Source organism: Felis catus, chromosome D1 (genome assembly GCF_018350175.1).
Source record: "Felis catus isolate Fca126 chromosome D1, F.catus_Fca126_mat1.0, whole genome shotgun sequence".
NCBI lineage: Eukaryota > Metazoa > Chordata > Mammalia > Carnivora > Felidae > Felis > Felis catus.
Window position 1 is genome coordinate 75,631,935 of NC_058377.1, and position 13,629 is coordinate 75,645,563.

General features: G+C 49.7%; 1 protein-coding gene across 17 annotated transcripts in view; it reads left to right on the top strand.

Annotated features, from left to right (window-relative positions):
• The window catches only part of NAV2 (neuron navigator 2), a 742,802-nt gene that overhangs the window by 659,278 nt on the left and 69,895 nt on the right, over positions 1-13,629 (top strand). For all 17 annotated transcript variants that reach the window (XM_023239646.2, XM_045039059.1, XM_019812168.3 and 14 more), the window contains one exon: positions 5,939-6,077. In XM_023239646.2, coding sequence (XP_023095414.2) covers positions 5,939-6,077 — 139 coding nt within the window. The remainder of the gene's footprint in view (positions 1-5,938; positions 6,078-13,629) is intronic.

Here is a 13,629-nt window from a genome sequence, read left to right on the forward strand (position 1 = left end):
AGTAACAAACCCAAAGACTAGAAGGTGCAGTTACCTGTTGGGCAGTTTTTACTGAAGGAGAGGAGATGCTCTAAGATCCGTGGGGACCTTCCATGTGCCCATTTGTCTCTGTACCAACTTTTCTCTGAGTTTAAACTCCTAGGATGTCAGTTAGAAAGCAGCCTTTGAGGGGCGCCCGTGTGGCTCCGTCGGTCGAGTGGCCAACTTTGGCTCAGGTCATGATCTCTCAGTTCATGAGTTCAAGCCCCATGTCAGGCTCTGTGCTGACAGCTCAGAGCCTGGAGCCTGCTTCACATTCTGTGTCCCGCCCCCCTCTCTCCACCCACCCTTACCTGTGCTCTGTCTCTGTCTTTCAAAAATGAATAAACATTAAAAAAATTAAAAAAAGAAAAGAAAGCAGCCTTTGGGATGGCTGCATTCAGCTCCCTCCTGATTTGGAAGTCTGGGGCGTAGAGAGAAAATGAGTAACAAGGAGTAGTTCTAGGGATGGCTGAGGACAGGGCCTGGCTCTCCCGGCCCCTTTGCCACTTCCATGCCTTGAAGGAGACTGCCGTATAGCAGCGAGTGTCGGTGGGCCTGGGATCGGGCACGCTGCAGGCTATTCCTGTTACCGTGTGCTGGTACCCGGCTGGTGGCTTGAGACATCAAACGCTGTAGAAATGTCTGGAACCAGTGCAGTTTCTACTTGGTACCCTTTGCTCACCTTCCCGATTTACATTTTCATTTGTGTCTGGGCTATGTATTCTTGTCTGTCACATCCCCTGGCCTTGCTGTCGGGGGTAAGGACAACTGGGAGTCATCACTGTGTCTCCACTGCCTTGTACGGTGTCTGGCACAGAGAGGGTGCTGACTGGACTGGGTAAGAAGAACAGATGAATTCAAAGCCCTTGTATCAGGATCCAAAAGTGTTGAGTTTAGGAGTCTTAAAGAACAATAGCGAATGTTTGATAGAGTTCCTTCCACCCACCCATTGGCTCCAAATGGTGGAAGGTTGTTTTCAAATCGGATCACTGATCACTCCCAGACGCCATTGTATGACTGCGCCAATGGGGGACACTTCACTGATTAGTGAAAAAGGTACATGCCTGTGATCTGGCTGGGAAACGATGTGTTGGCATTAATGGTTCTTGAGGAATCAGTGGAAGCATCTTCCTGCCATTTGTCTGTGTCTCTGCCAAAGAATTTATAGGGCATAAACATGATATGCTGTCTTGAAATTTTTTAAAAAAGACAGGGAAACCAGCCAAGCTCTGCGTCCCACATTCCTCTGAATTTCCTATAATACAGGCTGTGAGGCAGGAGGAGGCCCTGGGATTCAGCTTCTTCCCAAGGATGTCAAACACAGTGTCGTTTCCACCAAGATTTGGGGAGCGATTTTGGAATGGCTTTGGAAGTCTTGCAACGTAGAGCAAAGATGAACTGGAGCGGGGAAAAAAACTGGCGAGGAGGGGTGCTCTCTTGGGTTCATTTGTTCTTCTGGTCGTTCATATAGAAATCATTCATTCATTCACAGAACGAAATCTGCCTTAATAGTTTGCTAATGTTTAAGGAGCGCTTTTGTGCCCAAAAAGAACGTCTTAGAATTTATTAGGTTTTACTATTCAGTTTATTAATGATTTAAGTTTTTATTTATTTATTTACTTATTTATTTATTTATTTATTTATTTTTTTTTTTTTTATTTTTTTTTTGAGAAAGAATAGAGCACAAGCAGGGTAGGGGCAGAGAGAGAGAGGGAGACAGAGGATCTGAAGCAGGCTTTGTGCTGACAGCGGAGAGTCTGATGCGGTGCTCGAACTCATGAACAGTGAGATCATGACCTGAGCCCAAGTTGGATGCCTAATCAACTGAGCCACCCAGGCGCCCCAAAAGCGTTAATTTTTAAACCTAGGTTTTCTTATAGATCTCATCTATACAACAAGTATTTTTGTATAAATTAAGCTGATTTCCATTTGTTATTTGGTTAGTACTTTATAAATTTAGACTGAACAAATTGAATTTTAATGATTAGTACTGTTTGGAAACTTGGATAATTAAGCTTCCTTAAACATTTTAGATGGCATTCATAAGTTTAACACGCATGGTTTCCTCGAGCTCTTCAAATGTCTGACAGTGGGGACTTACCGGCCTAACGAGCAAAATCTTTCTAAGCACATAACTCTTGCAAGTCAAATAAACTAAAGTTATATGTGTCATAAATTAAGTTTTCTCAAGTACTGTAACTCTTTTTACAGCCTGACTCCCAGTTCTTAAACCTTTCATCTTAAAAATCTCAAGTCAGAAATCAGTACTCATTCAAAATTGAAATCACAAGACCCTTTTTCTTTAGATTGTTTAATATGCCCCCCTGTTCTTTTAAGTGTTATACATATACAGAGATTATCCCAGTGATGACAAAGATTTCATCCTATATTTAAGCATTAATATTATGATTTACTTCATATCTGCCTTCATCTTTTGAAACCTTCATCATCTCCGGCAGGCTCCGGGGCCATTGTATGGTGTTTCACAGTCAGATTCAAGAGCAGAATGCACGGATGGCCACATCATATTCCAGAGTGATTGTTCCAGAGCCGTTGCTGAATACACTGTAGTTCTTTCTGCTGTGTCACCCGGGTCCCTTGAGCCTCGTAGCTGAAATTTCGTCTCGCCACATAGCAAACACAGATCCTCTGTGTTTCTTTCACATTTCTGTTGTAATCAGTTTCTGTAGTCCCTTTCACCATCTCTCCCCCGACCTGGGTCAGTGGACTTTCGAACCCCTGGTGCAGGTCGTACACAGTTTCCTCTGCCACTCGCTTGGACGCGACTCCTCTTGTTAACCGCATGAATGAATTCCGAACGCTTTTCTGCACCTTTCCTGTCAGACTCTCAGCCACATGCCTGGAATCCTTTTGCAAACACATCGCAGTTCCCCATTCAGTAGCGCGAAGATACCAACTGACACAAACCTGAGCAAACTCGTTTTGAGCAAAAGAACGGATTTATCCTCACATTCGGTCTCCCAGGGGTGCTTCTGTCTCTTCGGAGCCTCAGGTATGGCTCCATACGGGCGCTCACACGACATCACTCCCCCTGACTCTGCTGCCTTCTTGGGCAGGTGACGATGGAGTGGCCACTGGCAGTTCAGGCTCTACCTTCATCTCCTCCCGAGTTGTGCTTTGTTCGTCTCAGCATCTCCTGTGTGGTCACGCAAGTTGGGGGACTGTGTTTGAGGCCAAGTGAAAGAGATCATCCCAGCACTTCACAGCTGTTAAGACGTGTACAGAGAACGTGAATGTCTAGGAGGGGCCCAGAAGAGCCAGCATGTAGCCCACATTCCCTTGCGAGGGTGGCATTGTTATCGCAGGGCGTCTCCTGGAAGTATTTGGAGTCCGTCTTGGAACTCACCGACTCTGATCTTGGTGGCTCATGGCCACTTACACCCTGAACTTGGGGGAAAGGGCAAGTTCCAAGTAGCCGATTTTACACCTAGCTAGCGTGGCCAGTATCCCGAAGGATCCAGAAGTGAAGGAGGCGTGACTGGTTCTCCGGCCGCAGGGACAGCTGGTTTCTGGCAGAAAGAAGGCTCTTGCTCAGCCGGGGCTTCCCTCAGTGTCCCTGCCCCTTCATCCTCGTCACTGGTTTCCCCACTCCCACCTACCCTGGCTTCTCCCCATCTGGGCCGGCTCAGCCAGGGTAACCCCGTGATGCTCCGGGCACCAGCGTGAGAACAGTCTCGTGTACAGTCAGCGCCACACTCGCCTCCAGAGTAACAGCTTGGCGTTGAAAGGCCATACGTGAGGAGCGGGTTCAAATTCAGAGCAGAATCTCTGGGGCTTGGATTTATGGGCGTCTGTTCCTAACTTCCCTCCTTCCTCCTTGCCAGCCACCCTACCCTCCTCAATCCTCCTTCTTCCCTGGATTATAGGAAATCTTAGATATATTACATTGGTAACTCCAGAGAACAGATACAATTAAAGACTCGTGTGATTTTTCACCACCACCCCCCCAACACACACACACACTCGTGAGAGTAGATTTGGGTCCTTTTCCATCTGTTAGGTCACGCTTTCTGCCACAGAGCTTCACATAGGTAGCCAGCCTAGTGGTATCATCCACGTGTCACCCATAAGGAAACTGAGGCACGGGAGTTGTGACTTGTCTAAGAATGAGCTGGGGGAGGGGGCTGAACTCAGAGTCCCTAGCTGGTGGCAACTTTTCGTCAGAGCTTGTCCTGTCTCGCTGAACATGAGTTCAGTCTAGAGGGGTTAATAAGCGTGTACCGTGTGCCCGGAGGTGGAGGGGACAGACTCACCCTGCAGGCGGAGCCAGGGAGTGAGGAGGCCTTTGCGGTGAGGCCCTCCAAGCCCAGGCTTCCTCCTGAGAAAGTGAGCCACGCCACACTCCGACCTGCACTGAAAGTTGACGTAATGGAAAGCCATTTGGCGTCCCAGTAAAGAGGTAGCTCTGGAGTCACAAACGTCTGGATCCAGGTTCTGTTCCTCCTTTTACTGGCTGGCTGGTCGGTCTAGGGCAGCGTTGCCTTTTTTACCTTTCTAAGCCTCGGTCTCTCCACCTGCGCGATAGAAAAACCTTGTTCCACTAGATCAAGTAGATGGGGTTTCATTTCTGTCGGAAGCTTACTTGGCGGAACACTCGACTTCTCACTCCCGTGAGTTTAAATCCACAAGTGTTTACCGAGCACCTGCTGTGTGCCTGCCACCCTGCAAGCAAACAGAGGAGAAGGTGCAGCAGGCTTGGTTGGGAGGGAGGTGGGCCTTGTAGATGCAAGGACTAGGGGAGGCCTTTCTGAGGAGGTAACACTTGAGATGAGAAGGAGGCAGGAGCCAGTGTCCAGAAAGAGGGAAAACAAATGTAGGGTCTTGAACACAAGAACCCTGTTGGCCTAGAAGGAACAGGAACCCACGTGGCCAGAGCCAGCGGGCGATGGAGAGGGGGGCACGAGGCCAGACTGGAGAGGGAGGCCGGATCAGAGGGTCTTGAGCAGCAGAGTAAGGAGTTGGGACTTTCAGTGCCTGAGAAGCCCCTGCTCTCAAGTATTAGGCAGTGGAGCCATAGGATATGTTCCTTTTTTCGGAAGGATCGTCCTGCCTGCTGTGAGGGAAACAGATTGTTAGGGAGAAGCGGGCCTGGCGGCCTCTTTGCAGTAACCCAGGGGGTGCTGAGAGCCGCTGGAAGGGCACAGCGGCAGGAGAGGCGGAGGGCTGTGCGCACGGGGATACATTTTGCAGGGAGACGTGGCAGGACCGGGTGATGGGTTGAAAGTCTTGCTGGTGGTGGGAGACGGTGATGAGGAGGAGGAGGAACAGTTGCTTGGAGACTTGATTTGAGCGGTAGGCATGGTCTCAGTGGATTTGTGGGTTGGGAAGTGAACTCTTTCAGATATGTCCTGGGATGCTTTTAGAGGTACAGCTGCTAATGGAGTTGACAGGCTTCTGCCGACTGCCGTGGCTTTCCTTCCCTTGGCATCTCAATTCGGGAGTGGAGTCCAGAGAATTCGGACTGCAGCCTGTCTTCCCACTGTCACCCCAGGGAGCATGCTGCTCTGGACTCTCCCTGTCCTGCATCCAGCAATAGTCCCCACACCTGTCACTCTTCCTCCGCTGCCGGGTCTGGGAAGTAACCATCGGCTTCTACAGAGTTCCCGAGATAAAGTTGAGGGGGGTGGCAGGTGGGTGGGTCAGCCACCTCTGCTCTGGAGAGCGTTCTCCATTGGCGGGAAGGTTTGTTTCAGCCATTTCACCCATCTGCCCATCCAGAAGAGCAAGGATAAAAAAAGGTGGTGCCCTTGAGATGAGTCACATTAGGGGCACAAGAACTTTGCCTGGGGTCTTAGGACACAGGGACCCTTCGGGGACGGTATGCACTTGGCCACATTGTTGGCTTGAGCTGACGCAACGTGAGGCTTTTGTGCTCAGGATGTGTTTGTCTCGGCAGCTGGGATGACAGCAGCTCCGTCAGCAGCGGCATCAGCGACACCATAGACAACCTCAGCACCGATGACATCAACACCAGCTCCTCCATCAGTTCCTATGCCAACACACCTGCCTCCTCTCGCAAAAACCTCGATGTGCAGGTAAGGAACAGGCTCCCCCAAAGGCCCCTGCCAGCAGGGAGCCTCGCGCTTGTGGACCAAGGGGGCCATGCGGGGTGAGCAGAATCCCCAGGTCCGTGAGATGAGGCCTGATCCGCTCAGTGCCCGTGCACTCATTTCTCCACCTGCAAGAGAAAGGGGGTCAGGTAATGGGGCACCAGAAACAGGAGTGGAGACGCCTCACCATTGTCTCTGAAGGCCTTGATAAAACCATATTTCCTTCCTGAACCTTAGTTTCAGAATCATCTTGTTGTTGTTGTTGTTGTTGTTTTATTTATTTTTTAATGTTTATTTATTTTTGAGACACAGAGAGAGAGCATGAAGGGGGGAGGGTCAGAGAGAGACGGAGACACAGAATCTGAAACAGGCTCCAGGCTCTGAGCTGTCAGCACAGAGCCCGATGCGGGGCTCGAACTCACAGACTGCAAGATCATGACCTGAGCCAAAGTCGGTCGCCCAACTGACTGAGCCACCCAGGCGCCCCATGTTGTTGTTGTTTTAAAGAGGATGCTGGACTCAGTTGGTCATTCTGAACCTGGAGTGTGTCCCCTCCTGGGCCCCAGGAGCCACTGCCGTCCAGGGCACATGCTGGTCTCTGTAGAGTAATGAGGTGGGAGCAGACACTGACAGTCCTGGTCTGGAAGACCAGCCTGTCCTGCCCACAGGTTGGCAACCGTCAATCTGTAGGTCACACCCTCCTGCTGGTGGGTTTTCTTTGCTTTATGGTATCATTCTCTTTTTAAAATTGCATCATTTCACCCGAAAAATGAGATTCTGGCTTCTCCTCAAAAATCGGAAGCTCTTGCTCTCTTAAACCTGTGTTCTCCGCATGGCAACAGTCAACAGGTGTCCAAGTGTCCCCACCCTTCAGACACATGTCCCTGTGTGCCACAGTTGCCGCTGGCCAGCTGCGCCCTTCCGTGTACCTGCCAGATGCCCAGGTGGTTAGTTTTCAACCCCTCCTTGGAAACTCTGAGATTGTATTCCCCGGGTACTGTACCACCTTATATTTGCTTCCAAAGTAGCTTCATGTGGGCACGTTCACTTTCTTCACAGCGCTCCTTGGTGGTCAGGGGGACTGGTTCTAGCAAGTCTGTTTTACTAGTGGAAAACTGAGGGGCCCTCCTCATGACCAGCCTCCAAGTTGGGACTGACCAGCACAAGGACTGGCCGACTGTGGTGGCACTGGGACTGGGAACTTTGATGGTGGGTCCCTCCCACCAGTGGGGGCCACTACCGCCAGTGAAACCACGTGAAGGTCTGATTGGGCCAGTCTCCCAGAAGGCTCTCGGGGAGGGCAAAAATGACCCTGCCCCCCTGCCTTCACTGCCTTCCACACTCGTCTCCTTTCTCAGCTCTTTCTCTGCAAGATAGGACCTGCTTTGGAAATTTCTGTGCTTTCAAAGGTATCTTTTTTTTCTTTTTCTTTTTTTTTTTTTTTTTTTTTTTTTGAGGACAGGGCTAAATAAAGAACATGTCAGAGTGTGGGAGTACTTCTGTCCCACAGAAATGTGGACACTGACTGCCTGAGGAAATATATTAGGTGTTAGCTCTGGGATTGCCTGTGACTTTTTGAATTTGCACTTTTGCCAGAATTTCTAATTATTGTTGAGTGAGAGGTGAATTGTGGTGGTTATTAAGGGGAAAAAAAACGTGGGTAGGCACAGAGATGTTGGAGGTGCTGATAATATTCTAGATCTTGATCTCAGTGGTAGTTATAGAAGTATGTTAATTTTATAAAATGCATTCAAGCCGTGTACTTAAGATTGTGCGTTTAGTATATGGATGTTATACTTCTATTTAAAAAGGTGATCTAAATCACCTGAGATTTAAATCACTGCCTAAGAAGCATCACTGATCAGTGATTAGACACAAGTTAGAAACACCCAGCCAGCCTGTGTCCCTGCCACCTACCCCTTGCCAACTGTCACAGTATCTACCTGTTTTCCTTTCCTCATGGACGCTTTTTTTTTTTTCTGAGACTCTTTCTAATTTCAGGGTAACAATAACAACCAAGCTTTTAGACTCTCATTAGATACTGAGGTGGGGAACCAAGAGAGGAGAGAGAGAGACAGACAGATAGGGACGGCCGGGGGTAGAGAAAGAGACGGAAAGGGGGGAGGGAGGGAGAGATGAGTAAATCATTAGGTTTCTCTTTTGTTTACTTTTTTTTTTTTAATTTTTTTTTTCAACGTTTATTTATTTTTGGGACAGAGAGAGACAGAGCATGAATGGGGGAGGGGCAGAGAGAGAGGGAGACACAGAATCGGAAACAGGCTCCAGGCTCTGAGCCATCAGCCCAGAGCCTGACGCGGGGCTCGAACTCACGGACCGCGAGATCGTGACCTGGCTGAAGTTGGACGCTTAACCGACTGCGCCACCCAGGTGCCCCTCTTTTGTTCACTTTTGAGGTAGGATGACGTTGAACCAACAAAACCCTGTGTTGGAAGAATCTCCTTGTCCTTTGTTTCCCTCCCGCAAAGCCAAAATTGGCATCTGTTTCCCACGTTGATACAGAGTAAGCCTCTGGGATCTGCAAATGATTTCCTATTTGATATACTCAGGTCTGGTTAATGCCAGGACCTCCTCCTCTTTGACCATCTTTGGCTTTGATCTTGAAAATGTCACCTCAAAAAAGGTTCAAACGTTACACAAACACGTCTTTTGATCAGGCTTAGAAAGTTAATTTCAAGGGACGCAAGGGGTTATATTCGTCGTTTTCTTTGCTATAAAACTACCTGAGTTTAAAATATTTAAAGAAAAATTAAGCAGGTAGGTCTTGGAATAAAATAAAGGCAGACTTGCACCCATGGTTACTAGGATTCCTGCAGAGGTGGTTTCTCTGGCATCTCTTTGTTCCTGTCCAGGGAGCATCTCCAAATATTTGAATCAGCGTAAATTGCAGCCTCCCCCACTCCTCCCCTCTTACCACTCTGAGGAAAGCTAAGGGCCATTACTCCTCTCTGAGCAGCATCAGGCAACGGGAAGATGCGCACTGCCATCATTCCCCAGGGCTCATTCAGGTTTCTGTCGCAGACTGGTTTCCCCCGATCGAAGGGGGAGCACACAGTGTTCCAGGCAAGGCATGGAGAGGCGGGGAGCAGCAGCGGGTCAGTGCGTCCAGCGGGAAAGCAGGCTGAGGACAGGTTGCCCGGCCGGGTTTTCGAATTTGGAAAGCCTCTGAGGAACAGCTAAAAGGAAATACATCCAAGGAACGGGAAGGTTGTTCGGAAGCCTAAGGAGCAGCCTTGTTAGCGGAGAGGATAACAGAGGAGCCGTCCCTGGGAGGTGAAAGTCCGCTTTGTCTCTGAGTGACTGTTCTCCTCGAGGATGTTGAGGGGCACTGAGGGTGCCCTCAGCGGGACGCCTATGCCCAGGTGTCCAGCACTGGGCCTCCGGTCACTGCTGCGCGGCTGGGCAGAGGATCTCCCCGCTTGAGGTTTGACAGCCTCTTGGTAGACGTTCCCCATTTGCACTGGTGAGTCTGGTTGAGCAGCCAAACCAGTTGCGGTGTCAGGGAGGAGAAGACTCTGAAGTCAGGGTTGAGCTCCTGCTTCTGTGGCATCCTTGGATAAGCTGATCAGACTCTTCAAGCCTCTGCCTCCTGGTCTATAGCATCACGGTAATTAGACTTGTCTTGAAGGATGAGTGTGGTGGTGGCATGGAAATACTTATCTCAACATGCTCTCTCGGTGTCTAATTCTTGGTAGGTACTCAAGTTTCTTCTTCCTTTTTCTTCTTTCCTCCCTTTCTTCCTTCCTCTGGGTTACCTGTCCCTCTGCCTCCTTCCTCCATTCATGTCAGTAACCAGAATTTGACTGTGTTCTTAATATATTTTGCAATTCACCTTCTGTTGTGCCGCGTTTTATTTTTAGGACGGTGTGTTGGTGGCAGATGGCTTTAACAAACACACACGCATCTCTCCCCCACGTAATCGTCTATCCATTCACGCCCTTGGTCATTCAGTGTTTCCTCTCGGTCTGTGGAAGGTTCCATTCCAGGTGCCAAGGTCCAAAGAGGCCTATGGCACACCGCCTTACATTTTCACTTCCTGTGAAGTTTTTTTTTTTTTTTTAATTTTTTTTTTTCCAACGTTTTATTTATTTTTGGGACAGAGAGAGACAGAGCATGAACGGGGGAGGGGCAGAGAGAGAGGGAGACACAGAATCGGAAACAGGCTCCAGGCTCTGAGCCATCAGCCCAGAGCCCGACGCGGGACTCGAACTCACGGACCGCAAGATCGTGACCTGGCCGAAGTCGGACGCTCAACCGACTGCGCCACCCAGGCGCCCCGAAGTTTTTAATAAAATATGCAAGGCGGGGCAGATAATTCCGTGTGAGTTTAGTTTTTGCTGCTCCAGGAAATAAAGTTCTGAATTCCGTGGCAGGGATTCCTGTCCTGTGTGGCCTCAAATGAGCCTGGAGCTCTCTGGATGTTCTCTGGATGTTAGACTGGATTCAGGGATAGGGTTTGGCGAGGAGGAGGGGCGCCCCTTCTGCTCACCTGCTAGGTGCTGCTGTTTGTGACTTTAGGCGGGTTACTTTCCTTCTTCACCCCTGTACTTTCCTGGTCTGTGAAATGTGATAATAGTACAAGGTCAGAGGATTAGATGAACTAATAACGTATGCAGAGGGACACGGTGCCTACCTGGCAAGAGAGGTGGCCAGGGATAATGCTGACGTTGCTGATGTTTTCTGTAATTATGATAGTTGAAGCTCTCAGTTTCTTGATCTGCCGGGGATGTAGGCATGAAGAGGGCAGGGTCCTGGCTTCTAGAGGCTTGTGGCCCGAAAGCCAGGAAGACGAGTACCCTGTTCACCCTAATGTAACACAGAAACGGGAGAAGTGCTAAAGAAGGACAACCAAGTGCTAGGGATTTTCGGAGGTGGGAGAGTTGCTGACAAAAGAGCCACTGTTTGAGTTCCTCCACACTTAGCGCATCAGGTCTCTAAGACTCCCGTCTGTCGTATCTCCATTTTATACACAGGTCAGAGCCCAGAGGAGGTAAGCCATGCTCTCAGGGTCACGCACAACAAAGGACTGGCAGCACCCAGTATGTGAGCTCACGCCATGCCCGTGTTCTCCCCCCCACATCGGGCCATGTGGCCCCCACCTCGCTTCTCAGGCCCACCTGGCTTCCACCCTCTCACTTTCCCCCCTATGATCCCGGAGCGACCTGGGCCCTCAGGGGTGAGCCCTCCAGAATTTCGGGCCTCCTCCCCACCTATGTGTGGTTGTTTCCCTGCCTTCCCTCTGAGATGTTGAAGGAGTGAGTGGACTACTTCCAGGTAGGGGCAGTAGGGAAATCTTCTCAAAATTAGGCGCCATTTGAAATGAGAACAACTGATGAGGGCATTGAGAGCCAAGAGAAGGGAGCGGCTCTTTGTACGTCCCCCTGCAGCTGGCCTGCTGCCCTTTGCTTCTCAGCTCTGGGAACAGAGACACTGGGCCTTCTTCGTTGTATCCCTAGTGGTGCCCCCATACGAGCCAAGAGAGTGTCCCAGGACAGATGCCCGCTATGCAGAGTAGAGCTGGGAAGGCTACCCGCCCTGGACCGACTTGGGGCTGTGATGGTTGGACGATTGTTCTTTCTAGAGGGGGATTCACACCACAGTCCTGGGTCAAGACCACGCACGCGCTCTCTGCCTCTGGTTACGTCAGCGTTCTGGGGGGTCTCACCCAAGGCTAGGCTGGAGCTGCTCCACGGCTGGACTTGGGGAACAGCCAACCAGCCAGTATGGAAGGAGAATCTACTGGGTGTAGGTATTGTGTTAGGTGTTGCTAGGCATGCGGAAATGTGTCATGTCCTCGGACCTCTTTTCCGGGAAGGCCGTGTGGCGTAGTGGTTAAGAGATGGGCTCTGCGTTTCAGATTCCCTAGAATCCTCGTGTCTCCGCTTTTTCACTGTGTGGTCTTGGGCAATTTTCTTTTCTACTCTGTGCCTCAGTTTTCTTAGGTAAAATTGAGAACGTGAACTGTAACTTCCTCAGAGATTTTTTTTTTTTTAGCCCAGTGCCCAGCGCATAGTAAGTACTTAATAAATGTTAGTTGTTACTGCTACTGCTTTTGGCATTGCTACAATTTGATTAGGGAAAATAAGGTACGAGAACATGAAAACAATAATACAGTAACCCAGACTGTGGTATGTGCTACATTCTCGGTACTTCCTAGAGTGCATTAGAATGGGTCCGGGGGCGTCTGGGTGGCTCAGTCGGTTGGGCATCCGACTTCGGCTCAGGTCATGATCTCGCGGTCCGTGGGTTCGAGCCCTGCGTCGGGCTCTGTGCTGACAGCTCAGAGCCTGGAGCCTCCTTCGGATTCTGTGTCTCCCTTTCTCTCTGCTCCTTCCCTACTCATGCCTGTCTCTCTCTGTCTCTAAGAGATAAATAAATGTTTAAAAAAAAAAAAAAAAAGAATGGGTCAGAATGTACTTGAACGAAAACTCCAGGAAATCAAGGACTTGGACTTGTTCTTATTCATTGTAGTATTCCTAGTCCCTGTAAGTTTGCCTGGCATCTAGTGGCACCTGGTAAATATTTGTGGATTGAATCCTTCCAGAGCCAGTCTCTTTCCTGCCTCGGGGCCTTTGCATGTACTCTTTCCTCTGCCTGGCATCCTCCTCCCTAAACTCTTCTCAGTAAGTTTCTTGTCACTCTTGAGGGCACTTCTTCCAAAAGGCCTTATTACCTGACTGCCACCCCCCACCCTCATCATCATCGTCTAAATTACATCAACGTACTTCACTCGCATACTCCGTGTCCTTTTTCATGTAAGATTCTTCATAATTCACGACAACTCATTTATTTGTATTTATCCAACCTTTACCTCTTTCACTGGATTGCAAATGCCACAGAAGGGCTAGAGATTAGTCTTACCCACAGATCCTCAGACCGTCCATGGAGCCTGGCAAACAGCAGACAGCTGAGGATATTCTGGTTGAATTAACAAACTGAAGTGTTGACAGGAAGGAACACGGGCTGTGGTAGTTGGGACTAGGACCGGGAGTGGGTAGCTTTGGTCTCTGCTCGTCTGTAAAACTGAGGGGTGCTGTCCTTACCTTCTTTGACCAGAGAGTGGTCAGGATCAGAGATCATTCTGTTGAAGTGTGCAGTAGCTTGAAAAGCTTGTGTTCCTTGGTTCCCTGGTTGAGCTCCTGCTCTGTGTTCGGATGTGGGAACACTCTGTCTTGTGTCCCTTGCCACAGGTGAATGGGGAGCTTCCCACAGTCAGGGAGTGAGCGTCCTGTCCCCCTCCTATTTCTGGTGCCTAGTACCCAGAAGGAACTCAGTATGTGTTTGAGGATGGCGAAACAAGCGAAGCCACACACAGGGTGGCTGTGATGGATGAGAGGAATTTATAAGGGGTTCGGGGTTGGGGGGGGGGGTGGTAGAGAGGCCACGGTGCTGACAGGCGATTTAACTGGGGCTGCTTCTCAGTAGTTAGCTTTGTCTCATTCGGCAGTGTGTCTGCAGAGGAAGGCACGGGTACTACTCGGGGAGGAAAGGCATTAGGCCAGATTCTTGCCAGGTAATC